The sequence below is a fragment of the Chelmon rostratus genome, chromosome 22, assembly GCF_017976325.1.
Source record: "Chelmon rostratus isolate fCheRos1 chromosome 22, fCheRos1.pri, whole genome shotgun sequence".
Taxonomy (NCBI): Eukaryota; Metazoa; Chordata; class Actinopteri; order Chaetodontiformes; family Chaetodontidae; genus Chelmon; species Chelmon rostratus.
The window spans coordinates 10,660,342-10,686,399 of record NC_055679.1 but is presented as its reverse complement, the minus strand read 5'-3'; the positions used below and the strand labels follow the sequence as shown (position 1 = coordinate 10,686,399).

The 26,058-nt window shown below is 43.0% G+C and overlaps 2 protein-coding genes across 4 annotated transcripts; one reads left to right on the top strand and one right to left on the bottom strand.

Annotated features, from left to right (window-relative positions):
* Positions 1 to 4,222: 4,222 nt before the first annotated feature.
* LOC121625870 lies at positions 4,223 to 11,964 on the top strand. Of its 2 annotated transcripts, none has more exons than XM_041964175.1 (10): positions 4,223 to 4,417; positions 5,292 to 5,375; positions 5,737 to 5,862; positions 5,960 to 6,034; positions 6,212 to 6,340; positions 6,777 to 6,869; positions 7,023 to 7,055; positions 7,331 to 7,402; positions 7,612 to 7,686; positions 7,776 to 11,964. In XM_041964175.1, the coding sequence occupies exons 1-10, from the start codon at positions 4,325 to 4,327 to the stop codon at positions 8,292 to 8,294; spliced, it is 1,299 nt and encodes a 432-aa protein (XP_041820109.1). In that variant the 5' UTR covers positions 4,223 to 4,324; the 3' UTR covers positions 8,295 to 11,964. The 2 variants fall into 2 exon arrangements, with proteins under 2 accessions (XP_041820109.1, XP_041820110.1); XM_041964176.1 differs by having other exon boundaries at positions 4,258 to 5,046.
* zgc:113263 (uncharacterized protein LOC503753 homolog) lies at positions 9,953 to 25,812 on the bottom strand. 2 transcript variants are annotated; one of them, XM_041964169.1, is made up of 24 exons: positions 25,419 to 25,811; positions 23,486 to 23,688; positions 23,161 to 23,265; positions 22,779 to 22,874; positions 21,319 to 21,429; positions 20,196 to 20,319; positions 19,424 to 19,859; positions 18,623 to 18,690; positions 18,287 to 18,533; positions 17,928 to 18,106; positions 17,403 to 17,625; positions 17,160 to 17,308; positions 16,076 to 16,167; positions 15,581 to 15,738; positions 15,346 to 15,491; positions 14,383 to 14,635; positions 14,167 to 14,282; positions 13,842 to 14,073; positions 13,596 to 13,735; positions 12,739 to 12,988; positions 12,376 to 12,497; positions 11,334 to 11,577; positions 11,023 to 11,129; positions 9,953 to 10,788 (listed from the first exon to the last, which is right to left on the bottom strand). In XM_041964169.1, exons 1-24 carry the CDS (start codon positions 25,456 to 25,458, stop codon positions 10,781 to 10,783), a joined length of 3,849 nt encoding a protein of 1,282 aa, XP_041820103.1. In that variant the 5' UTR covers positions 25,459 to 25,811; the 3' UTR covers positions 9,953 to 10,780. The 2 variants fall into 2 exon arrangements, with proteins under 2 accessions (XP_041820103.1, XP_041820105.1); XM_041964171.1 differs by lacking the exons at positions 9,953 to 10,788; positions 11,023 to 11,129 and adding an exon at positions 11,921 to 11,966 and having other exon boundaries at positions 11,443 to 11,577; positions 25,419 to 25,812.
* Positions 25,813 to 26,058: the final 246 nt, after the last annotated feature.

Genomic DNA, 26,058 nt, shown 5'->3' with positions numbered 1-26,058 from the left:
ATTGGTATTCTGGAGAGAGCCGTCGTTGCACTCAATAGACACTTATGCATGATTAACTGTCTTCCGATAAGCACACACACGGAGAGAAGGGGAATCGAGTGACTTTGTTTTCCTTTCGTTCTACCAGTGACAACAAACAAACCCGTCTATTGAGCATGAGGGAGAGGGGACGCTGTCACAGAGCCAGCAAGCCTTCACACACAAACTGCTTTTTGTTGCTTTTGTCTTTAAACTTATTTGCTTGTTATCCTCAGTAAATATTTAATGCTTCCTTCGCTTGTTTCTTTTCCTGCCCTCGTCTTCATCTTCCAGACATGGGAGACACAGTCGATTTTTCCCCGTCTGATACCAGAGTCCTGCCTTTGTGACTGCTTTTCTCTTTTCTGTCCCACTCGCATTTCTTCTGTCCTTCAAGATAAAGTGCAACATGCAGTCTGTCAACAAGCCCTTAGCTGTGCATTGAACATATGCTCGTTATATGCGTAGCATTAGGGCTGCTGCTCATGATTTTCATTATCCATCAATCTAAATGATCTTTAATTCTTTAAAATCCCATTAATTACAGTTTTTGAAACTCTCTAGCACTAGAGGCTTGTGCTGCATATTTGCCCCGAAACTGTCGCTCAGTAATATTATTTACGTCTGCATCTGTTGTGTGTGTGTGTGTGTGTGTGTGTGTGTGTGTGTGTGTTGTTCCACCGTGTCTGCACAGAGGAGTGTAATCATGTGGCTGAATCATTATGTGTGTCTGTGTTTGTGGTGAGATTTGTTTCTTTCTTCCGCAGTTCAGTGGAAACAGGTCAAGCAGACTGGACCAGACCAAAGAGTACTCTACTTGACTCTGCCTGTGTGTGTGTGTGTGTGTGTGTGTGTGTGTTACATAAATCTGTTTACACAGTCAAATTGTGGGGACTCGCCTTCCTTATGGGACAAAAACCCTCAAAGTCCTTATAAAGTAAATCTTTAAATTTTAGGGTGAAGATATGGTTTAAGGTTAGAGTGATGGTTATGGTTAGGGTTAGTCTCCAGGAAATGAATGTAAGTCTATGTACTGTCCCCAAAAGTGATGGAAAGACGTGTGTGTGTGTGTGGGTGTGTTATGGCTGCATGGGAGATAATATTAATATTAATATTTAAAAAAGGCTTTGCAGCCTCCTGAGTTCCACCCCCTTCTCTTAGTCACTTCCTTTTCTCAGCGCTGGTTCTGGTTTCTCTGCACTGTATCTGACCCTGACCTCTGACCTCTCGGTGGAGAAGACCCGGAGGTCTGCTGAAGACAACAGGGATCAATTACATATCACATTAATATTCCCTCTTTCCTCCTTAAGCACTCGCGCCGTCCATCATTTACTGTCCCTCCCACCTCCTCTGTTCCCCCTCTCCTGCTCTCTTTCTCCCTCTTTTTTCTTACTGCCCCCATTTTTTACCTTCCTCTCTCCTTCTCTTCCTCCGTCTCTCCTCTTTCTACTCACTCTCTTTTCTCTTTCCATCTCTCCCTTTCTGGAATGTGCTGCTCAGAAGCAGCTGAGTGAAGGAATGCTGCTGTAACAAGCCCATGCACAACCCCAAGGGAGGGAGGCTCCCCACGCACACACACACACACACACACACACTGTCTTTCTCCTCATGACGTTTGCTCGTTGACTTTCCTCCTCGCTGCTAGGCGATGAGCTCCCTCCTTCCTCTCCCTCATGTTCGTGTCTTTCACACGCGTGTTCCTGCAGTGGAGGGCAGAGCATGAAGCTGCATGTTTGAGAACACAGCAGGATGAGTTTATCTGGTCTGGACGCACACACACACACACACACACACACACATAGAACGTGAGCCTGCCTGTTGCAGTAATGAAGTAGGGTGAAAATGTCTGCCCTCAGGGTGCAGGAATGACTCAGTGGTAAGTTACACAAGCCCGCCGTGCCTCTATCTCTTACAGGCTTCAGAATTCAATCATACACAGAGAGAAGAAGCAGAATAAAAGAGTGGGGAAGCATCAACAAGGCAGATGTCACCATACATGTGACATTAACATCCTAGCATGCCCTGTGAGGCGCCATGACAACATACTACATGCTAACAGCCTTTGGATCCATCATCCATACACCTAATGAAGGAAGGGGGAATGGTGGTCATCCAGAGACTTGGACATCTTTTGCTTTGCCTTATTGACACACCTGGCGTGGTTTTATCCTATATATATATATAAATATACACAGATATATACAAATATAGATGTATAACTTAACTGTATCACACAGAAGTGGTAAAGCTTGGCCTTATTATGTGTGTGGGTGTCATAAAACAGTGTGTGAGGGTGAGAGTGTATGCAAACGCAAAGTGGACCGAGTGGTGAGGTGGGTGATGTGGCACTGCTCAGCCTTCCTGTGTGCCTGTGTGTGTGTGTGTGTTCTTGAGTGCAGCAACACCCTCACTATAACCCTTCCCTCAACAGATTCCAGCCAGCCTGTCTCTGTCCTCACCAATGTCACACACACACACACACACACACACACTGGCGGGCAGCCAGACATTGGTGGTTGGACGCTCTGTCAGATTTAGACACGTAATTACTGTCCTAGCTTTTGAGAGCTGTGTGTGTGTGTTTGTCTCTGTGTCTGTGTCTATTTAAATGTATTAAACGTGTGTTTTTTTCACGGAGTGTGTTTGTTTCAGTGACACCGCTGCAGTTTCCCTTCTTGCATATTGACTCGTTATCGTAGCCAGCAGGACTTGATGCTCAGCCCAAAGAGACGGTGGACAGTGAGAAAAGACTGTAGATGTTCAATCATTCTGAAGTGAGCGTCTATTTCTAAAATTAGGACTTTAAATGTGACAGTGTGGCTTAGAAACACTGTTTTAATGCGATTTCAGGTGCTGCAGAGTAGCTTCTTATCCACTGGCGCCATCAAGTGGACAACATTTGCAAGCTGTGACGCAAACATCACTTCGAACTGATGTTTTGATGAAGAAAATGTGAGGGCACTGAGGGGAAAATCAGTTGGCTCAGTGAGTTCAAGCATAACCTGCTGGTACATACTGTATCATAGTGGTCAAATATTTATCCTTGACTGAACCACAATCACAATATCTGATCAAACATCATAGAATAGTTACATCTTCCTTGCTTTCATTCTTGTTTCTTTTCTTTTTGTTGCATTTTATTGCTTATGCATGAAGTCATTTCTCTCGCAGTTCACTCACTTCCTGCTTGTTCTGCCTTTTCCCTGAGTCGTCGATGCAGTATGAGCTTTGAAATTGTGTTTGATTTTTGTTATTATTTCATGTAGAGCCCCAAAAAATGGGGCGACCACTTTGTGGATTCTATAGTGCATCAAAGAAAAGAATAATACAGAGTAGATTGCTGTTTTATAGATGAGGAATCTACTGTATTGCTTGATAGATTGCCGATTGATGTTTAAAATTTTAATAATCAATTAATACTTTATTACATTTGCATTTTGATTAGGTGCCTTTTTGGGGTAAAATGGAACACACTTGTTTCCTTCACATTAGTTATTTATTATTGGTTGTTTTACTGTCATTATTTTCTCAATATTTTTGCGGATTACGAACATTTCACCTATTAAGTCTTGCTTATATTGTATGGCAAGACAGAGACAGAAATACAGCAGGGTCCATCCCCAGAACTGGCTGGATGGTTATAATTAAACCTTTAAGTCATGTGTCCTAATTCACACAACACAATGCATGAGTAGGCATTAGACGAGTCCTGACCTCATAATCTTCACCACCATTGGCATGGTTTGATCATGGTGAGTTTTGATGCCTGTATGATAAGAATTGTGTTGGTGAAAGTTCACACAACCTAAGACAAAGGACAAAATAATGGTGTGGTGAATGATCCAAAGTGATCTGAGAGTCCAGTATTCACAAAGAAATTAAATTAAGAACAAGATGAAGAGAGTCATGAACAGGCTGCCTGGTGCATCTTAAAACGGATCGACGCATTTTCGAACCACTAGAGGGAGACAAACACGCATCCGTAAAAAGACTGGGCTACTGAAGACCCGATGGACAACCTGACTTGCACACAGCAGCTAAGATGCATAAACCCGTGAAGAAGTGCGCAGAAACACTGTGAGCAGAGTGGCCTATCGGAGGAGTGCAGGAACAATCTTGACCTTTCTCTCCCCCCAATAAAACACTTGAATCTTGAGATTACTTCCCGTCCGTCCAGAGGCGGAGTCTTGACGGTCAGGCCACTCGGTTTCCTCTTCCTCTCTGTTCTCACGATGAAACATCTGTTTGCTGTCATTCTGTGGTGGTTTTCCTCCTGAAGCAGCTGGAGAAGTCAAATCGCGAAGACATGGTTGCTAAAAGTGATGCCAACAAAAGGAAATGTTTCAGGAAGCCCAATTCCTTCCTGTGGACCGCAACATCGGTGGTGATAATATACGCAGTAAGTGTTCATTTCAGGATTAGATGGTGTTAATTTAGTGTCAGGCCGAGACTCAAATGCAGATATCCAAAGTTCACAAGTTTATTCAAGCGTTTAAACAATTGGCTATGAAATTATCTAGAGATATCGCTCTAGTAAGTAAAGAAAAACTCTAATAACAGAAAACGCTCCGAATGGGAGGATAAGGAAAATCAACAAGGCTATAAAACTTAGTGAACAGAAATCGCTCCCGAGGGATATAAAGAATATAAAGGCTATAAAATTTGACCAACAGAACAAAAGAATCTCACGAGGCTAGTTAACAAAATAAACTTCGCTCCTAAAACATGGAGGATATACTATCACAAATACTCCAAATCTAACAAACAAAACACACTCCAGGAGAGGACTCTAAATCGGCTATGAAAATAAAGACAGAAGGATCAAAACTAGACTATGAAAAGTTACAAACAAAAAACACTCACGAAGAGGAACAAAGGCTGACGATGACAAGAACACTGCGGCTGTGACGAGGATCAAAGACGGGCTCGGGTGAATCGACCAAAGGACAAAGACACACTGGCACAAGACAGGGGAGAAGCAGGCTATTTGAGCGCGTGGAGGTAATGGGGAACAGGTGGAAACAACAGGTGAGAAGGGCGGACACACCGGGGACACGAGAGGAGAGTTAGACCTTTATAATAATAGATGACAACACAGAAAAACCCAAGACGAGACAAACCTCACCACGGTGTGACATTTAGATCTGCTTTGCATTTTATTAACTAGTACAACTGTGCTTGCGCTCACATGTACTTAGGTACTTTCCACCACTTGTGGTTTGTATAAAGAGTGACGCTTGCAGCTGTGCACCAAAGCTTGTGTTACTTTGCAGGTCTGGTGTGCGCTGTTGCTCATCTTGACGGCATCGGGACACCTTCTGAACAGCCAGAGCCTCGAATGTGGGAACAGCGAGGAGGTAAAACTACACGATCATACATTCAGCACTCTACAGAAATGGCATGTTCAGTCTCTTTTTGGTCACAGTTGTATGTCTAAATGTAGGGTGTGCTCTAAAAGGAGTCAGTATGATCTTAAAATCCCATAAAAACAGAGATGTAATCTGTGAAATGACGCCTCTAAGCAACTCATTGGATCTCATACCATCTGGCAACCAATCAGTAGGAACATGACAACCAGAACTCAAATAAATCAGAGTGTCATCTGCAGAATATAGAACAGGAAATGGATATTCTATTTGAGCTTTGGTTCTGGCTGGGACTCAGTGCTCAGCCCTGCTGAGTCCACCTCGATGTGACCGCGAGGTATTATTCTTGTAGGATCTTGTCGCGTCCAGGCTGAGGAACGAGGCCCGCCTGGTGTATCTGTGGTCAGGGCTCAGCCTGCCGATCTGTACCTTGCTGCTGCTGGAATTTTGGAGAAAGGAGGGCTTCTTTGCAAAAGTGGTATGTGGATGTGTGAGATGTGATTTATATATATATATATGTTTAATGTGGAAAACTGCCAAACTTTAACTCTTTCTCCTCTCTTGTCTCTCCACAGGTAATGGGTACGACCTCTGTCCTGTTGGTGATTATGTGTGTATCTTTCAGCCATCTGGAGAAAAAAGAGGCTCAGGTGGGCAAATCCAACTTAGGTGCACCTCGAGTTAACGTGTTTCTTTTTGTCAAACCGAGCATGTGTCTGAAATGGGAGCAGTGGAAATAAAGCAGGGTTCCTTGTCTTCGTCATGACTGTCATTGATCTGCAGCAGAAGAATGATTGCAGTTTTTTCCTGTTTCTGCTCGCCTCCAGGAGATAAAGGAGTTTGAGGAGCGATACCTGGCTCTGCTGCCTTTGACGGATACACCAGGAAACACAGAAAACTGGCTGACTGACACAACCTGCCATACACTCAACAATGTGCATCGCTGGCAGGCTGAGGTGAGACAGGAAATCAATCTTTTGTCTGACCGGACCGAGAGAAATAAATGTGGACAGTGGTGGTGCTGTGAGGGAGCGAGAGCAGACAGCTCCAAAAACAGAAAAACAATAATTGTGATGAATCTACAATCTACCTGCAGGCAGCTGTTTTCTGCGAAAAAGCTCCAGATCAGCTCCTGCTGATCAACAAACAGCAGCTAGTGATTAGCTGGCGAGCACAGTGGAGCATTTAGCAGCTAAACAGTCAGATATTTTCTCTCAGAAGTTGGTAGGGACCAAAAACAGAGCTAAAAGCAGCTCTGGAAATGAAAGCTAACGTCGCTGGATGTCGAAATGTGCAAGTGTTTGCTCGCAAGTTCGTCACATCGCCCTAAAAGGCGGCAGTTGTTAACTACTGATGTTTCACAGCACATTTCTAAGTATGTGCTGTGTCCAGTTTAAGTGTTGTGGACTCCAAGGCCACCAAGACTGGGAGTCGTCGATCCCAGACTCCTGCTCGTGCGACGGAGTGGACAACAGCTCTGGATGTGTGAGTCGTTCACCCATTAAACAGCCACGCGACTGCACTTGTGCTGGTTTTACATCTCGAGATGAGATATAAAACAGCTGTAGCTCAGAATTTAAATTCCTCCATTATTTGACATCGTCTGGAACTGATGCTTGATGTTTACCTCTGTTTCAGGTTGGAGCTGGAAATGGCTTTGTTCACGAAAAGGTAAAATGAACTGAGATCAGATTTTTCATGTCTCAGCAAGGCTTTATAAAAGGCCCCGAAAAGCTTTTTCTCAATCAGCTTCGTCAACACAAACGTTTTTCACTTTTATTGAGCTGTGTCACACAATCGGGTGTGCACAGACCATATGGTGAGGACCATGGAGTGTATAAAACATGGAAGGTTTCAGTCCTAATATGGACAAAGAGGTGGAGCGTGGGTGGAGCTGAGTTGGGTTGAATCAGGCAATAACACATTTTGTGTGTGTGTGTGTGTAGCCTTGTCTTCCTACAGTCTTATCCCTTGTAGAAAAGCGCAGCTCCACGTTTCGGACCGTCATGATAGTTTGGGTAAGTGAGTATTACGTCACAGATCATTTCACTTGCTCAGATACTCGTTAAAGACCTGATGAAGTCATCCAGGATGCTTTCCTTCTTTGTTTCTCTAGCCTAAATATCTCACAGTGCTGGAGAAATATCTTTAAGTCTTCTATAAACGTCATATTGTTTGAAAAGTTATTTTCCGTTTTGTTTATGTCCTTATTTTCTAATTTCTTCAGATCACCATCATTGTTGTTCCCGTTGCCGTCTGGGTGCTGTGGATCATGGCCTTGTGTTTCCTTTGTGATTACTGGGTGAGTGCTGTCACATTTATTGTCACATATAAACATACCGCATATGAGCAACCGTCCAACAAAGCAATATGTTTTTCTTGTGTTTTCAGGACATTATCAGTACGTGTTGTTATAAGCTGAATGCTTGCATATACAGACTGCGTGGGGGAGAGGAAATGGTTCTGGTGCTGTTCATCAAAGAGAACAATAACAACCAATCAGAGGAGGGAAACGGGAAAGACGAGGAAGCAAAAGAAAGCGGCGGGGATGGCGGTGTGGTCTTAGACGTAGAAGGCACACATGCAGAGGGAGAGGGAAAAGAGGCGGCGAAGGAGGACTTGAATGTCAACCCTGTGACAGTTATTCCTCTGTCAGAGCTGAGGAGGCTGCAGGAAGAGCTCAACCCGCCCCCCGTCCAACACCAGGTCTGGTGCTGGTGCATTCTCCCCAGTAAACCCAAGACCTTGTACACCGTCCAGCTGGAGGAAGGGTCGCCGCTGCTGCCCAGTGGTGCCGTGCTGGTGGATCCCAACAAACACAGTGATCCGACCTTCTGGGCAAACGGACACATTTTTAGTTTTGAACATATTGTTTGGCCAGGAGGGAGAGAGAGGGATCCACTATTGTAGCGTCAGTACGCAGCACTGTCAAATCTGAAGAATAGATGATGCATTTACTGAATCTCACACAATTCATACCTAATAAGATTTTTGAAGTGTTAATTATTCTAAAATGTTGGAAAAAAACTTGGGGGCACTGGTTGATTTTAGTTATGTGCGGATATTTGTAAGCAAAAGTCTTTCAATTCAATATAAATTGCTAGCGCCATGATTGTAGGGATGACAGTATCATCCTGTTGGTCAGTCAGTCCGTCCACAGCTTTCAGACTGAAATATCTGAACACCTGCTGGACTGGACTGCCCCGCCAGTATATTTTGTACAGACATTCATGGTGCCCAGAGGATGAATCCTGCTGACTTTGGTGATCCTCTGGTTTTTTCCTCCACTGGCACAATGAGGTTGACACTTTTCATGGTAATATCTCAAAAGCTATCGGATGGACTATTGCGTAATTAGGTGCAGACATTCATGGTCACCAGAGGATTGTAAAAACTACAATCCCTGTAATCTTCATCTGGTCTAATGCATTAGGATACGTACATACATTCATGTATGTTGAGATATTTCACAGTGAAACCTTAGACCTGCTGGTGAAATGAATTTTCATCCTCAGGGGACCATGAATGTCTGTACTAAATTTAAAAGAGGAGCACAGGCTAACAGAAAGTAACACTCCCACCAGGACCCAGCTCGGCTCCGCCTCTCTGAGCTGGATGAACCTGCAGACCGTGAAGTCGTAAATGAAGAGCTTGTACTTTCCTGCTTCAGTTACACTGTCACGTCTCAGCAAAATAAATTACACTACGTCAAGCTCATGGCCTTGTGAGGGGAAACTGTGCTGTATTTAGAAGTTGTTTCCCGGCAACCCCCCCCTCGGATTTCTCTTCATTACACTTCCACTTATCTTATACAAACAGAGCAGGAACCTCTGGCTGACTGTCAATGTAAACAGCAGTAAATCAGTAAGTCTGTGTGGGTGAGACAGATAGTTTAACCGTCCAGCCTGTATTGATATTATTATGCATATTTTATGCAGTTTTCTGTCTTTTATCGTATGGTTTAAATGTTGTGGTGTAAGAATTACAAAGTTTCCTGCTAAAATGCAGTGGAGCTGACATATAAAGTCACATAAATGTAGGACTGAGGTCAAATAGTGTACTTTACAGTACATGAGTATATTACTGAGTTACTTTCCACCACACTGCCTGGATTATATAACCACAAATCATCCAGATCTCCTCACTTGCAGCATTTATCCAAGTTTAAAAGTCATTTAATCTAGATCTTAATTCTGTCAAAGCACCAAGATTCTGTAAGGAAACACAACACTTTGATGAAACTGCTTGTGCCGTTGCTCCTCTCCTGTATCACCTCTCAGGTTACTGCAGAGAGGTTCAATATACTTTCAGATAGAGATCAGTTTCAGAGAGTTTGTGCAGATTTGTACCTCTCGCCTGTTCTGCAGGGATGATAAAATGGTGAATTTGTTTGCTTCTGTGGTTCCTATCAAACACTGAATGTACCATAGCTTTGATTTCATGCTCTGATTGTGTTATTTTACTTGTGTTTATTATCATTTTATTTCCATTGAGGCTTTAGAGTTCAGTCGACAATCTTCGACACACACACACACACAAAATACAAAACAAACCGCGGGAACAAATTCTCAATCAAACATTTCAAGTTTCTTTTATCGGCTGTGACAAATCCCTACATATTTCTGGAAAAATGTGCTTCAATGAAGTTTGTTGAAGTGCGACATATTTAAGGTAAATTGGTAAACACATAAATAATAATTTAAATAAATACAATTCTGGAAAAGATCAACTCATACCATGTAAAAAATAAGATTAAACTTCATGAATTAAACTTTCACCATTCAGGTTCCAAACATTATAAACAAAGTGCAACAGAAGATGTAACATGTGAGGCCTGAATTAAGACGAAAAAGCAAATGTACACTCTGGTTACAGTAAGAGAGGCATTGTGTGTGTTTCTTTTTGCGTGTGCTTTGAGTCACTCACTTTTCCAGTTCCAGTACAAAATAATTAAATACGAGTAAAAACACGGTTTCTGTCAGAGAACGACATTTTGTGACTCCCACCAAGTCGAGATCAGAGATCCTTTTTTTGTCAATCGAGCCCTGAGCTTCCCGGTTTTAGTGTCATGGCTCTATCGTAATAATCCCGAAGACACTCTGGTGGAGGAACGCAAACACACACATGCACACACAAACACACGCTCGCACACACACACTCACACACACAGAACTGCAGCGGGCCTGTGTGTACAAAGTATGTAAAAGTATCTGAAGTATATACAGAGGCAAACGCAGATCTGAGTGAGCCTGGACAGGCGCTCCTCTGTCATCTGTAAACTACCGCAGAGCACAGCCGTTAATATCACAGTTTCTGCATGTTCCGCTCCTGGATGGTCCTCTGTCAGTCTGCGGCTGCTGTGTCTCCTTGATTTCACTCTATGATGACGGACAGTTTCAGGTCTCTGCATCAGACAAAAGTGTCGATATTAAATTATGAATATGACTGACAAATGGTGTGTACAGCACTTTCAAAACAAACAGTGGGTTTGGCAAACAAGTTCGTGATCTTTACTCTTCAGTAAAGAGAGTAAAGCTCTGACATGGCTTCTAACGTTTTAAACTAAAAATAACTGAAGGACCTTTTACATGACAAACATGTCAATACAGGCAACAACGACAACAACGAGACTTCTTACCTACGCCATCGGCTGTATCGTCGGCCAGGGGGTCAGAGTTTATTACATACTTGTTGCCAAATATCTGCACCATCTGGTCAAAGAACTTGCATTCCTGTTTGTCTCCTCTGGAAACAGGAAGCAGAATTTCAGAGTTTGTTAGAAGGAGACAGAAAGTTTTGCCACAAATCAATGTGCACATTAGCGATGGATCAAATGTTACGAGGTTTAAAACATCCTTGGAGAATAAAACTTTAAAGAATGTAGATGTTAAGACCTGCAGCATGATCTATTCGCCTGCTCAACCCCAAACAACGAACGGAGGGAATCACCTTCTGCCTTCGAGGAAGTGTCGGAAATTAGCCCTCAGTCTCTTTATCCTGGTCTGACACTGTTCGGAAGTGCGCATGTAGCCCTGACTGGCCATGACCTCAGAGATCTGGATGAAGATGTGTTTGTTCTTGGTGCAGCCCTTTAGGTTCTCCTGGATCTCCTCGCTCCCCCATATGTCCAGGAGGGCCTCGGTCTCCCCGTCGCTCCAAGGCAGCTTAGAGCTGTCAGCCACCCACTGATTACCTGAGGCCAACAACAGAGCGGACGTCTCAGATTGAAAAAACTATGTAGCGTAATTACAATAATGAGAAAAGCTGTACAGGCGATTGTATACACTTTGACTTTGGTCCGCAACCTAATTTAATTTCTTACATTCAGTTTTGAAACTTTTTCAGCTAAAATATGAAAGAATATTTAGACGTTTTGAGAGAAAATATTGCATATTTTCTTTCCAAGAGTTACACGACGCCTCTGTCAAGTTTGTATGCTAACTGTGTAGGTAGAAGCAGCAGCTGGTTAGCTTAGCTTAGCATACACACAGGAAATAGCTAGGCTGGGTCTGTGCAAAGTAACAAAATCCACCTACCAGCACCTCTAAAGCTCCCTTTTTAATATGTGATATCTTGTTCAATCTGTAAAACAAAAACTGAAAATAAAAAAAGAAATACTACAACAGGACATCAATCAAAAGATTTTCATGTTTTTTGTGTCAATTAGTGAGTGTTAGAGGCCCTGGTAGGCAGATTTAGACACTCAGGCTGGCTGTTTCCAGTCTTTATGCTAGGCTAATTAAGATAACTACCTTCTGTCTGCAGCTCCATATTAACACAGAAGCATGAATACATATATGAGCACCTCCACCTCAGCCTCCACCTGTAGGTTCTGCCTTACTCCATCACTCCCTGCTGTGCTGAGCTTTGTGCTTCCATGTGGGGAGTGATGAGGTCAGACATATTCTGCATTCACATTGACGCACAAAGAAGCACATTATAATAAAGCCAATCACACAGGTCAGTCCTGTGTTATAACCTGATGTTTCACCTTTCATCGGACCAGGCACTGGGGTGTAGTCCTCCGGCTCTGACATGTCTGGGACTGAGCTGTCCACTCTGGGCTCCCTCCTGAAGATTTCATCCATCTCGCTGAAAAATTTAAAATCCTCCCTGAATTCAAAGGAGAAGAAAAAAACAGACCTGACAGGTTAGTTACCAGCAGACAGAGTTACATTTAAATGTGTAGCCTGTTATTAGCTGGCTACGCTAATCCCACCCGAATCCCGCGTTGTCCACGACAATTAAATAACAAAGAGAAGAACTGGTCAAATTCAGACATCATCATTCATTCATTTACTCATGGCTACAGATAATGAGCTAGCAACAGAATCACAGCTTCGTCACCACTTACTTTTCATGGAGGAAGCCATATTTAAGGCGCTTAATGCGGGAGTAGCACTGCTCCGTGGTCCTTATGAATCCTCTGTCACTCATCTTCTCAGAAATGTACTCAAACACGTGGCGGTTCTTCAGGCAGCCCTTCAGCGTGAGCTGGACGGTGTCTTCGCCCCAGATCTTCAGCAGGGTGCGAGTCTCCTGCTCCGACCAGGGCATCTTCCTGCTCAGGTCGGCCAGGAGGTGGTTGGATGAGGGCTGCTCGTCTGAGTGGAGGAGCAGCAGATTTATTGTTGAGTTGTAGCATCAGCACAGTAACAGTGTGTTGTTGAAGCAGTGTTTTGTTGCTTCCCCGAGTTGGTTGATGCGGAAAAGAGTACTCAGAAGACGATAGTTGAATCAAAAGCCTTTAATACGCTGTTTGCAAAGAGCGGAGATCACTCCTTACAGAGAATATCTAAGTATTACACTGCTCAGAGGATCTGACATTAAAAGCGAATACAATCTTCTTATACTGTCCTTGTGTGCCTTCCCCGCTCTGGCTGCTCACCACCTTATAAGGACTTGTTTTGATATATTGATTATCTTTTTTATGCTTTAAAATACATCTTGCTCCACATACATCCTATTTTACACATTGACAGACGTTGACAGTTTCACTTTTACCCGTTCTGTTTTCCTACAAATCAGGAGATCTGTTATTACCACATCCTCGTCTGCTATGTCTGATAAATTGTCTGCCCTTCTGACCCCCAAACTGGTTATGTTCAAACATGTTTTCTCATTTTAATAAACCCAGCAACCCTACAATAGAACTTAATAACCTTCAGTGTACAAGGTGCGATGGCACAAACTGATCATATTTAAACTTACACATGTCCGGATCCTCGTCCATAATGGGTTGCAGGGTGGCATCAGCAGCGGTGCTGTCCACGTCAGCATACACCGAGTTATCGCCGAGCACCGGAGCCAGCAGGTCGAAGTATCGGAACGCCGCGGGCCTTCCTCCGCTTCTGGAAAACGGAAATCAAAGACAAGCTGGGAAACACGTCTGCTGAGGTGGAAGTGGTGGACCCGACGACCACTGAACAAAAACCATTGGCCATCCATTTTCTTTACCTCCGGCTGTTGCAGTATCGCCTGTAAGTCTTCTTCAGCCTTTTGATGCGGGAGTGGCACTGCTCCGCCGTCCTCAGGTATCCCACGGTGGCCAGTTTCTGCGATATGTCGGCAAATATGTGCCCGTTGCGGACGCAGGTTTTCAGGCTGTGCTGCACGTCGTCTGCCGCCCACACCTCAACCAGAGCGACCGTCTCCTGCCCCGTCCACGCTGCGTTCATGCCATCAGTACCTATTGCAGGTGGATGCAGGAGTCAGATTGACTGAATGTTTGTCAAACGGAGCATCTCTTCTACTGCTGTGTGAAGTAGTGAAGTGATTGTACCTGGATCCGGGTCGGCTTGTTCGTCCCTTTCATCATACTCATCAATAGAAACTGCCTCCTGTCCAAGTATTTGTTCCAGCTGCTTGTAGAATCTATAATCTACTCTTTTCCCACTCCTACAAGACGTAAAAAGACAAAAAAATCAACCATTACTGCCATACTGGATTATTTCTGGAAACAGATAAACAGGCATAGCGACAGGAAGGCTGATCTCACTTCTTCTTGTCGTAGCACTGTCGAAAGTTGTTCCTCAGCGATTTGACTTTCCAGCGGCACTGCTCCGGGGTTTTTGAGTAGCCGAGGTCTTGCATTCTCTCCGAAATTTCGGCGTAAACGTGTCCGTTGTGGACAAAACCCCTCAGCGCCCTCTGGACGTCTTCCTCGCCCCAGAGTTCCATAAGCGCCAGGGTTTCCTCGTCTGACCACGAGCCTGGTGCAGGTTTTTCTGCTGACATGCTCGTTTCTCCATCTTATAATAAAGACACAGCACTTGACATCGTCAGCACTGGATTTAGTTGATTGGGTCTTTCAGCCAGGACATTTGATTGGTCAATACTGTTACATTTGCAGTGATCCAGGACATTCCTATACAGTCAAGCATGGAAATATACCATACAAGTATGTGCTATGATTTATTAAAGCAGGAGGAACAAAACATTCCTCCTCTTACAAATGTAAATTTAAATCAATAAGTTAAGCATCTTCTTAACTTTAAGCACTACTTCAACAGCCTCCCTTGGTCTGGTCTGACCAGTATCTTACAGTGATACTGCTAGCTAGCCAACATTAGCTAACAATTATGGATGGTTATTAAGACATTTACAGTAAATTAGTGGAAGTTATAAGCTGTGTTAAAGCTTTAAAACCCAACTTACTTACTTTCATCAGACCAACAGTCCAAAACCCAAAGATATTTGATTTACAAAAATATAATAAAGAGAAAAACAGTAAATCATCATATTTGGTGAGATGGAACGAGAGAATGCTTCACATTTTTGATTGAAAAATTACTTTAACAATTAATTTATTATCCACATTTAATCTACTACTTACACCATCTTGGCAGGAAATGCCTTCTTAGTTTTTGTTGTTTTTTGGACCCATTTTGAATGCTGCACATCAGTCACAATAACATAAACCTGTATGATTGTTGTATCCACAAGCTCAGGCGATATTTACCTGTTTCAGTAACCGATTCACCATTGGAGTCTTCTGATATTTCAATGGAGTCCGTGACCACAGTGGAGGATGTCGACGGCTGCTTGTCCAGGATTTGTTCCAGCAGATCATAAAATTTAAAGTCGACTCTGTCAGTCCCACTCGAGCTGCAGACGGTAAAGGCAGCTGTATTAACACACACACACACACACCAAAAGCACAGCGTACAAGCTGAATATTCATGTGCAGGTTTTACCTCATGTTTTCCTGACACTGCCGGTAGTTGGCTTTCAGCCGTTTGATCCTGGTGTGGCACTGCTCTGCGCTGCGGGAGTAGCCGTTGGCGCCGAGTTTCTCTGATATTTCGGTGAAGATGTGACCGTTGTGCGGGTAACGTCTCATGCTCTGCTGGACCTAAACATAGATGAAATTCTTATTAAAAGGTGGCCATATAAAGAAAAGACCTGCACCTGCATCCAACATGTAATTCCCTTTGTTTCCTCAGGCTAGAAATCTATCAGTGAAGATGATTTAATGGTACTTGTGCTCCTGGAGCTCTCTGTTGCTGCAGACACTCAAGAGTTTCACTTTGCTTTAGAACAGAAGACAAAGCTTTTCATCTTTAAAGGACGTGTGCAGGTAAGATTATCACGGTTTAAGAATTCTGGACTGTTGCTCATATTTAGGATTTTTCAGGAAAGTTAACGGAATAATTAAAATGCAAAATTTCCATGATGGTATTGTCCTTTACCTGCGGGTCGCCCCAGATCTCCAGAAGGATGATGGTCTCTTTGTCCGACCAGGGGACTTTCTTCCTGTCTTCCTGAATGCCCACAGCAGACTCTGAAGAAACACAAATAGACGACACTTTATATTTGATTACTTTATTGAATTCTGCCTTCACTGTTGTTACGTTACTGCTGCGTTTGACCGTTTTTGTTCTGAATATGCCGTGATGTGGAGCCAAAAAGTTTTGGAACAATAAAGATAAATTTAAGTGTCCTGTTCTCTTCATGCCATTAAAGTTACATCATTAATTATTATTATTATGATGACAGTCAATTTGATATTAAAATGTTGTGGTCTGATGATCCATTTCCCTCCTGTGGCCAATCGACTTCCAGTATATCCAGTCTTTGCCACATCGCTCAATTCTGCACACTTACTCCATGCCACAAAAGTTTAGGAATCACAATACTTGATCCCACTTTTATCAGCTTGCAAACATGATACTGACGCGACGGCCAAGTTTTAGTCTGGTCAGTATTTTCCTTGTGTTTGCCTGAATCCTGTTTAATTCTGTGTTTTCCTGTGCTTCAGGTTCATTGTCCCTCTGCCGTCTCTGTCTGCCGGCTTTGGCCAGTGTTTGCCAGTCTGCCTTCCAGCCTATTACTCTTCTCTCTGCCTGCTCCACAACAACAAAATTCTGGCTCAGCTTTCCAAACCTCCAACTCAGCAACTTGACAGGAGGAACAAGGATTGAGGACTGTGTGCCCTAAAGCTTTGTTAATTCAGATTTCTTGCTTAGCTGCATATTGGGCTCAGAAACACATTTTACCAGTGTATTAAACCCACTGAATCATGGTCTAAAAACTTTTTCACTAAAGGCTCCGACTATAACTTGGGACGTCATCAGAAAACCTTCATGTTTCTATATATTTCCACAAAGTTTAGTTTTACAGAATATCGCTGAATGAATTTCTTGTCAGCAGATATCGGGGATCACTCAGTGGATTACGTGTCAGAGTGTCACAGTTTGTTTAAAAACACCTCAGCTGGTTATCTGAGCTACATTCCCACTCTTCTGGCAGTCGGTAGAGAACATTTGAGTTTACCGACGTCCTGATGGGAGAAGGCGGGAAAGTCGCTGTCTTCAGGCTCTCCTGGCATTTCGTCCACCTGCGGCACTAAAGTGAAATCCTTCACCAAAATTCGTCCGAGTTCGTTGTAAAACTTGCACTCGACTTGCTCCCGTCCCTTCATGCTACATTGAGGAGTAAGAAGGGCAGACAAATACTTTAAATCAACAGCATCCCGACTTTTTCCCTTTCACTCTGTCTTGCAGTAAGCATACATACTTGTTTTGGTAGCACTGCCTGAAGGTTGACTTCACCCTTTTAAGCCTTGTTTGGCACTGCTCTGGTGTTCGGGAGAAGCCCTGTGCAGCCATCTTGTTGGATATGACGGAGAAAATGTGTCCGGTTCTGTGCATTCCTCTCAGCTCCTGCTGCATCTTGTCTTCACCCCACGTGTTGATGAGGGCCAACGTCTCAAAATCTGTCCACGGAACGCTGCGAGTTCCTTAAACAAAACCATCAACCACATTGTTTGTCAAGTTTGACCATATATCATAGTTAATGTCTATTCATTTTCATGCTTTGAGACGCATATATGGATACATATTTAACAGACAAAATAACAGAAATGCTGCATTGGCATTTACTCATCTTGGATTTTTGTTTAGTTTGTTTTAGGTGAATCGAAAATGTCTGTTTCTGAAGATGTTTGTGGAGATGTGACATTTTGCTCGTCATTTCTCTCACAAAAGCGGCAAACATTCTCTGCTTGCAGCTTCTTCTTGTGTGGAAAATGCGTCACTGTACCGATTTCCAGAGGGTTTGTTTGGCCGAGAAACTGCAGGTCCTCGTCGCCGTCTTGGGACTCTTCTTCATCGATGACCTCTTCCACGTCATAGGTGACCTCAGGAACGGCTGAAGGAGCTGAGGAGCCGAGCACCCGCTCCAGCTGCTCGTAAAATTTATACTCCGGCCTGGAGTTCCCTCTGGTGTCGATCAGGGAAAAGGAAACAGGCATTTTGCTGATTTTTTAAAAATCTCTATTATTTCACAAATTACAGCTGTGACATCTAAGGTCTGATGGAAATACTAGTTATCTGACAGACGGCGATGATTGGACAGAAAGACAAGCAGAGAGAACAGACAGTGGTTCGTTTAATACCCACTTGTTATTCTGGCGGAAGCATTTCTTCAGTCGTTTGATCCTGGTCTGGCACTGTTCCACTGTTCTCATGTAGCCTCTCTCTGCCATCTTCTGTGCAATCTGTGTGAATATGTGACGGTTTTTCAAGCAGCCCTTCAAAGCTCGCTGCACTGAGTCTTTCCCCCAGATGTCGAGCAGATTGAGTGTCTCCTCGTCCGACCAGGGAACTTTTGTGTCCGTTACAACTGGGAAAGAACCTTCCTGAGAGTCTAAAATGAAACCAATAGAGTTAGTCAAAGCCCTGAGCTTTGACATATGGACCCAAGTTTCAAGTGATCCTTGCATTAACTGTACAAACCTGTATATTCTCCCCATATCGAGATTAGAGGAGATTCACCTGAATTCTCATCATCCATGGACGAATCTCTGCAAAGGTGGAGAGACATTTAATAGATAAAATTGATAGATTGCCTCAAACACCTTTTCTTAACCTAACTGAAGTAATTTCTCTCACATTGTGATCCCCATAAAAGTGTCTGGATCTGGTATACAGTATTTTCAGAAGACTGAATGACAAGAAGTAACACATGTGAACTGCAACAAATATTCACAGCATGGACAGCATGCTTCACAGTGGTGCTCTGAGCTAAATACTAACTTCAGCATGCTAATTTGCTGATGTTCAGCAGGTTAAAAAAATGATTTAGGCAGAATTTGTCACTTTTCCTGTGCACATTGAAATGAGCAGGTCCGCAAGACTACTGGAGCTAAATGCTAACGTCAGCATGTAACATGCTCACAGTGACAAGGCTGCTAACAAGCTGCTGTTTAATAGGTCAGATATTTAGCATGTTCACCATCTTATCTTCAGTATGTTAGCGTGCCAACAATTCCTGATTACCCCGAAACACAAGGAACAGCTGAGGCTGATGGGAATGTCGTAAGTCAGATAAAATAACAGAGCATTTATAGAAGTCAGGGGATCACCAAAGTCATTGGGCTTAATTGTCTGGAAACAATGAATGTCCGTAAAAAAAATTTAGTCGCAATACATCAAGGATATCTGAATCAAAAACTAAGTGCTGCCTGCCCGCTGAATTGATGGGAATGTTATGTCTTTGTGTTTAACAAAAGAACAAAACATTTCAGGTAATCTTACAAAAAAGCTGTCGCCTCCGCAGGCTGCTTTGCGGGAACGTCCACACCTCCGCTCAGCCTTCTCTTCCTGAGCACACGCCCTCCCCTCAAGCTTTGGCTGTCGTCATCGGCTGCTGAGTCTGTGTCCGCAGTCTCATTAGATGCAGTGAGGTCTATGGTTTCATCACATGGCCGTGCACTAATTGCGTTCTGCACTTTCCTCTCCTGAGAAACGGTCCCACCTCTAACCGGTCTTTGTCTCGCCGTCTCAGAGCTTCTCCTGCTCGCCCTCTCAAGGCCACTCGTGCTGAAGGGAGCGTCGGGACGTCCTTTGTGCTCTGGAGAGCTTGAATCTTTGAGAGCGGGTGAGCAAGAGGTGTTGTTCATGCCAAGTTTGGTCCCAGGAGGCAGAGACAGGGAGGAGAGGATGCAGTCATCCATGGGTAATAATCTAGGATCTGCAAATGAGAAAAAAGATGATTAATTAGAAAAATGCTAAATTTAGCTAACTGTAACAACAAAAATGGCTGCTCTCTCTGAACTGTCACCTTAGATTTAACTTACTTATGGTAAATAATCTTTGCTTAGGGACTCATTATTTAGAAAAAATGGGAAATGCTTAACTCAACCCTGACTCAAATCCTGTCCCTTTGCCCTACATACACCCTTAACCTTGTACAACCTGACTCTGTCTGTGTCTGTGTCTGCATCTGCAGCTTTATGTTTTGACTTCTGTTTCATTTTGTTGACTTGCGGTTACAATGTTAAAGTACACAATCGAGGGCTGACAGTACCTTTCTCCTCAAAATGGCCAAGGTTTCTGTGGTGTTCAAGGACAGCCTTCATGTCCTCTGGTGGGAAAAAGGATTGCAAACAATCGTCTAGGAATGACGGCGTGTCTCTGAGCAAAGCTGCCAGCTGAGAAGAAACATTAAGTTTGTGGCTTTAGCAAGTGACCCACAGTGAGTTCAAATTAAAATACATTAGTTTGATGAGGGGTCATGCGTTCTCCTCCACATGCATACATTAGTTTGTGTTTACTTCCAGAAATATGAGAATATGAGGCTGACCCACATTAGAAATAATGTGAAACATAATAGCTGTGTAAGGAAATTAAAACTTTGTAGCTGAACAAGCATTTTTATTTTATAGTATGTGATAGTCTGACTGTTGTTGCTATTCTGCTGCTGCTTGATACAGAAAATGAGGGGAGGGGGAAGCAATCCACTGGGATGCTGCGTTGCACCTGTGCCCTGTTAACCCCCCCTCTCTATATCTGTCTCTGGGTCAGTGGTGCAGACAGATGAGCCCCTGCACTGAGCCTATGGGCCACAGTGTGCCTGAAAAAAGCTGTTCAGTTTGGAATAATGGCAGAGCCATTTCCTGGCGACACACTTGTCTGTGCTGCGTTTGGTTTATTTTAATCGTGAGATAAAAGGCAGAGGCGAAACAAGTGCGGACCTCCCACAGGGCCTGATAACCTCCCCAGGTAGCAGCGCATCTCACATCAACACTGCAGTGGGCAGGTTAACAAAACAGTACAGAACGGTAGCCAAACCATGACCTGTTACATAAGCATGAATGTTAGCAGCAGTGTGGCTATGAAAGGACCTATGCTCATTTGAAAATGCCTTGATAGCAGCACGAGAGAAAACTCACTGGGTCACCAAAATCAGCTTCTTTTGTCAGTGCGCACAAGTGTGCACAACATATTTCATGCCAATGCAGCCATTACTTTCTCAGATATAGTAGCGACATTCAAATAAACAGATCCACAATTAAGAGCAATAAACATATTGGAATTACATCGGTTTACAAACGTGTAACACAAATTATTGAAAGGAGGCATATTATTATCATTATAACTTATTATGTAATTGGCAGATAATAAGTGTTAAGCTCAAAGAAGCATGGCACCTGTGTGAAGTCTGGAACTGGCAGCAGCTCCTCCAGTCTTGATATGAACTCCCACACCAGCATCTCAAGTGTTGCATCATATTTTGAGCCAAAATATACAGGGAAGATTTCCTGTAAATGAGAAAGAGAGACAGAGAGCCTGTTCACACCTGGCATCAACATGCGCCTCGGGTGATCCGATCACAAGTGGACTGCCAAGACACATTGCTGTTCACACCTGTGTCTATCATACGTCTCCAAGGTGTCCAGCTGACCACTTGTGTTCAGATTTTGTCACTGCCTACATCAATTCAGCTAGAGGACTACAAATGTTATGTGGTCACGTGCATCCAGGCCAACTCAGCGAACATATTCTTTAATTCTCTAACATATAATTTGTACATGCTAATGATGATTCCTCCGTGCACGGCAAAATTAGTCATGGAGTTCCACAAGGTTCTGTGCTTGGACCGATTCTATTCACCTTATATATCCTTCCTTTCGGGAAAATTATCAGGAAACTCCATAAATTTTCATTGCTATGCATATGACTGTGACTGTAAGGAATCTGAGAGTTAACTTTGATCAGGATATGTCCTTTAACTCCCACATAAAACTAATTTCAAGGACTGAATTTTTCAACCAACGTATCATTGCAAAAAATCTTGTTTTAATTTGATGCAGAAAAAACTTCCAGGCTGGATTATTGCAATTCCTTATTATCAAGTCTCCTCAATAACTTGCTTAAGACTTTGGAGTTGATCCAGAATGTCTGGTGCCTGGATAGTGGATTATGGTTGCACTTCCTGCCGTGGCCCTACTTTACACCCACTGCTACTGTTATTTTTATTACTGTTATATTTCTATCATTATTATATACACATTATTGTTATTCTATACATATACTGTTGTATATATATATATATATATATATATATATATATATATATATATATATATATATACATACCATCAATCCATAAGGGAACATGCTAGTTTGATACAGACCCCAGAAAAAAATCTAATCATCATCTTCATATTTTTTAGTGACAGGAAAAGGCACCACTGTACTTATAGTACTAATAGTGTGTCTTGGATACACAAGACGCTTCAAAACCTTTAACTTCTGAAATCAGCCTCTCTGAATCCACAGAGAACCCCAGGCCAAAATCAGTCATCATTTTAAAAACTGGCATCAACTGGAATGATTATCAGATCAGAGGAAACCCTTTGAATGAATGGTGAATGTTCTGTACTGTTTGTACTGATAGTACACAATATAATAGAGTATATAAAACATATAATACATTGCAGTACTGATGGATTTCCTTGTCTGTATAAATTTTGTTTTTATGGTAGTATTAACAATAATTAGTTATTTCAATTTGTTCTGACATATCATAATGGAAGTCCAAAAAAAGCATTTCCTGCTCAGCTAGAGGAAAGTACAACAACACATTAAGAAGTGAGTGCTGGATCACCTGGAAAAAGTATTTTCTCTCAGAAGGATCTTCCAGTAATGAATGCACCAACTCCACAAAGTTCACCTCAGATTCCTCCACCTGGTTAATGGTTACCTGTTACACACACACACAATGTGGGTACAAAAATGCTCAAATCAAGGGAGAGGAAAACAAACATTTGAGCACAGGGGTGCTGTGTTGTAGTCCACATTTTACAGAAGGCTAAATAATAACATCTGTTTTATCTCTTTTATTAGAGATGATAAATTCAAGAAAACAACAGTGTATTCTTTGCATTAAAAAAAACAGATTTTGACCCGACAGTCACGAGACTTCAACAATTGCTAATGACTCGGAGAACTTCCACACCACAAAGAAACATGGTGACATGGTTACATACATGGTGATCCTTGGCAGTGCTGACTGGAGCTTTAATTCTGTCCAGATGTGGCTGAATGGTCTGCATGTCCACTGGGTGCTCACCTCGACACATCTCCAGAACCAGCTGAATGCGTGGGCGCACACGCACGCACACGCACACACACACACACACGGAAAGAAGTGAGAGGGAATACATCCCAAATCTGATGCAACACTGGGGTTACCATCTACTTATTAGCTACTTAAGATTGTCTATTAATTCGAAATTTGCCTCTTTAATTTAGTTTTTACTAAAAAGAGAAAAACACCTAAAAAAAGCACCTCAAACAATGAATATTACTCACCCTGGCCCTGAGTCCCAGGATGAGCTGAGCCCTCTGACTGTAGCTCATCAGCTCTGGGACCAGCTCGGTCACCATGGTAACAAACTCCTCCAGCATCCCATAGTGATCCACAAGTCCCTGCTGCACTACTTGCCACACTGCAGCTGATAAAAGCTGCAAGGGTGGGGCCAGGAGGCGTAGATAGTGGACTGGAAGAACATTACCTGTAGACAAAGTGAGCGAGGTATGAGTAACGTCTCATGTGACTGACACTTAAAAACACTTTGATCAGGCCTGTTTTCCACAGAGAATCACCGCGCACCAACAGGTCGTGTTTCAAATTATGGACAATCTGATGACTCCAAACAGCCCAAGACAGGCGACCCAACCGTTTCATGAAACACCTGCTCACACCTCCAATGGCTGCATTACAGTTTCATAAGGAAAGCCTTTCAATTGAGAGCCAACACTATTGATTTTGCAGCGCCAATCATAGCTATCCCTTTGACACAATTTTGCAAATCAATGAGCGGGGCTGCTTTATGGAAAATTAGCAATATTGCTTCTTAATATAGTTTTTGAATCAATGTATCAGCCCTGGAAATGCTAATAAATGGCCCTTGTGGTGAGACTGTTTTGTCAGCCAGTTTCTCAAATGATTTTCCAGAAATGCATCACAATATATAATAATATTGCAGAGTAAAATTATATACGGTGTGATTGTCAAACCTCCCCCTGACACTATGATCTGATCTGCAGTCACCTGCTGTGTCCCTCCTTCTCTTTCTCTCTCTGTGTGTGACTGCCTGAGTGGAGACAGGTGTGCCGGAGCAGAGCCTCTCCAGCTGCATCCTCTCCTGTAATCAGGACTCCAACCAAGACTCAGATCTGCCACATCTTAGACTCTGCTACCAGTTACCGTTGCTGTGCTTTGAGCCAGCTATTTACCGGTATTGTCATTCTGCATCTAGTTACTGTCTGACTAACCCTTTTTGTCCTCTCCCTGCAATTATGGCTGCCCTGCCCCGGCCCAGACCCCAGTTTAGCCCCCCAAATCTCATACCTGCCTCTGTGTGTCTGTGTCTCACCAGTTAGCCCCTCATCAGTAATATAGGTAGACATTTGCGATTGCCCCACTATACATCAATGTGAAAAACTATTTCAAGAAAATATCAAATCCAATGGTACTCCCATGAAGAGTGATGGCTAAATAATGTAGCTTCTCTAACATGCACATGAGTTTTCAGGTGTTTGCTTTGATTATTATACTGGGGCAGAAAGAAAACATGTACAGCATCTGTCCAAAAAATGGACCTGCTTTAAAATATGTCCTGCTTGTTGTTTTGTAGTTCTTACTACCAATCTTTGGATTTGCTAATACTGTGTGTTTTTGCTTTAAGTCTGAAAGGATTCTTCACCACAGTCCGTTCCGGGAAGAGACAGATAAGATGAATTCTGTTGTTTAGACAAGGTTATGCATGTTCACATGACTTATCATCACTTCAACAAGCAATCTGAGGCATCCACCGGACACTTTACATGCTGGCTGAGAGCTCAGTATGTATGAGTGAGCTTGATTTATAGTGGCAAGCTGCCGGCTTCTCCACTAACAACAACATCCATCAAACTCCAAACAAACTCGCATCTACAACCGAGCAGCCTATCGGATTTTTGACAGACTCAGGATAGAGGAAGCTACAGGGGAAAAAAGGAACTATAATAAATAAAAAGAAACTAATCTACCACATCAACGAGCCCCTGATGGAGTGATGGAGAAAAGCCAGCACTTGAGATGCTGATAAACCCAATATGAATCAAGTTAGTCCTCACAGAAACGCTGCAGGAATATTATGCAGAATATGAGCGATTAATCTCCTCGATCTGTGTTAAGGTCAGTGTAAACTCGCAGGTGTCAACACAGCGATCAGGGATTATAAGACTGATTTACACGCACCTCGACTGCTTCCACTTTCAGCCCCGCGTTTCACTTCCATTTAGCAGCCGACAGAAAGAAAAACGTCCAGATGTTTCTCTCGGGTTGCAGCGATCGGGAAAATAAAAATAAATAGATAAAGCGTGATAAATAAATTCTGCTAATTTCTTATCAATACAACACCCATCGTCGATCGCCAACCCACAAAACGCGGTTCCGAAAGACGCATTCACGGGCTCTGGATTTTATTCTTGCGCTGGGAGGAGACACAGAACAAAGGGTTCTGGTCTCATCCGCCTCAGTCCAGATCACGGCAAGCCCTCTTTCCTGGTTGGCTGACGAAGACCGGATCAACCCGGCAATTCAGATCTCGCGACACTAGATGGCGCCATTGTCTTACATTCAACAATGGTCTGACGAGCTAAAGGTGAGGTTTGTGTGTATGACATCCATGCTGTGGTGGGAGAAGTGTTGCAAGTATTGCAATACCACAATTTAAAATATACTGCATTACAAGTATAGGTCCTGCATTCAAAAATTAACTTACATACACATAATGACAAACAGAAAAATGTGTGGACTTGTGTGCACCAACTAAAACCTTCTGCACATACCACAACAATAAACCATGACTGGAAGCTAAACTCAGGCAGCATTGCCA

Bases quoted from the DNA above. Each gene is read 5' to 3' on its own strand.
- LOC121625870 (XM_041964175.1), top strand. From the start codon at position 4,325: ATGGTTGCTAAAAGTGATGCCAACAAAAGGAAATGTTTCAGGAAGCCC. The intron at 5,376-5,736 runs GTAAAACTACAC...TTATTCTTGTAG, and splicing joins AATGTGGGAACAGCGAGGAG to GATCTTGTCGCGTCCAGGCT. The intron at 6,341-6,776 runs GTGAGACAGGAA...TGCTGTGTCCAG, and splicing joins TGCATCGCTGGCAGGCTGAG to TTTAAGTGTTGTGGACTCCA.
- zgc:113263 (XM_041964169.1), bottom strand. From the start codon at position 25,458: ATGGAAGTGAAACGCGGGGCTGAAAGTGGAAGCAGTCGAG. The intron at 15,739-16,075 runs GTAAAGGACAAT...ATCTATGTTTAG, and splicing joins AGATCTGGGGCGACCCGCAG to GTCCAGCAGAGCATGAGACG. The intron at 11,578-12,375 runs GTGAAACATCAG...TGTTGGCCTCAG, and splicing joins AGTGCCTGGTCCGATGAAAG to GTAATCAGTGGGTGGCTGAC.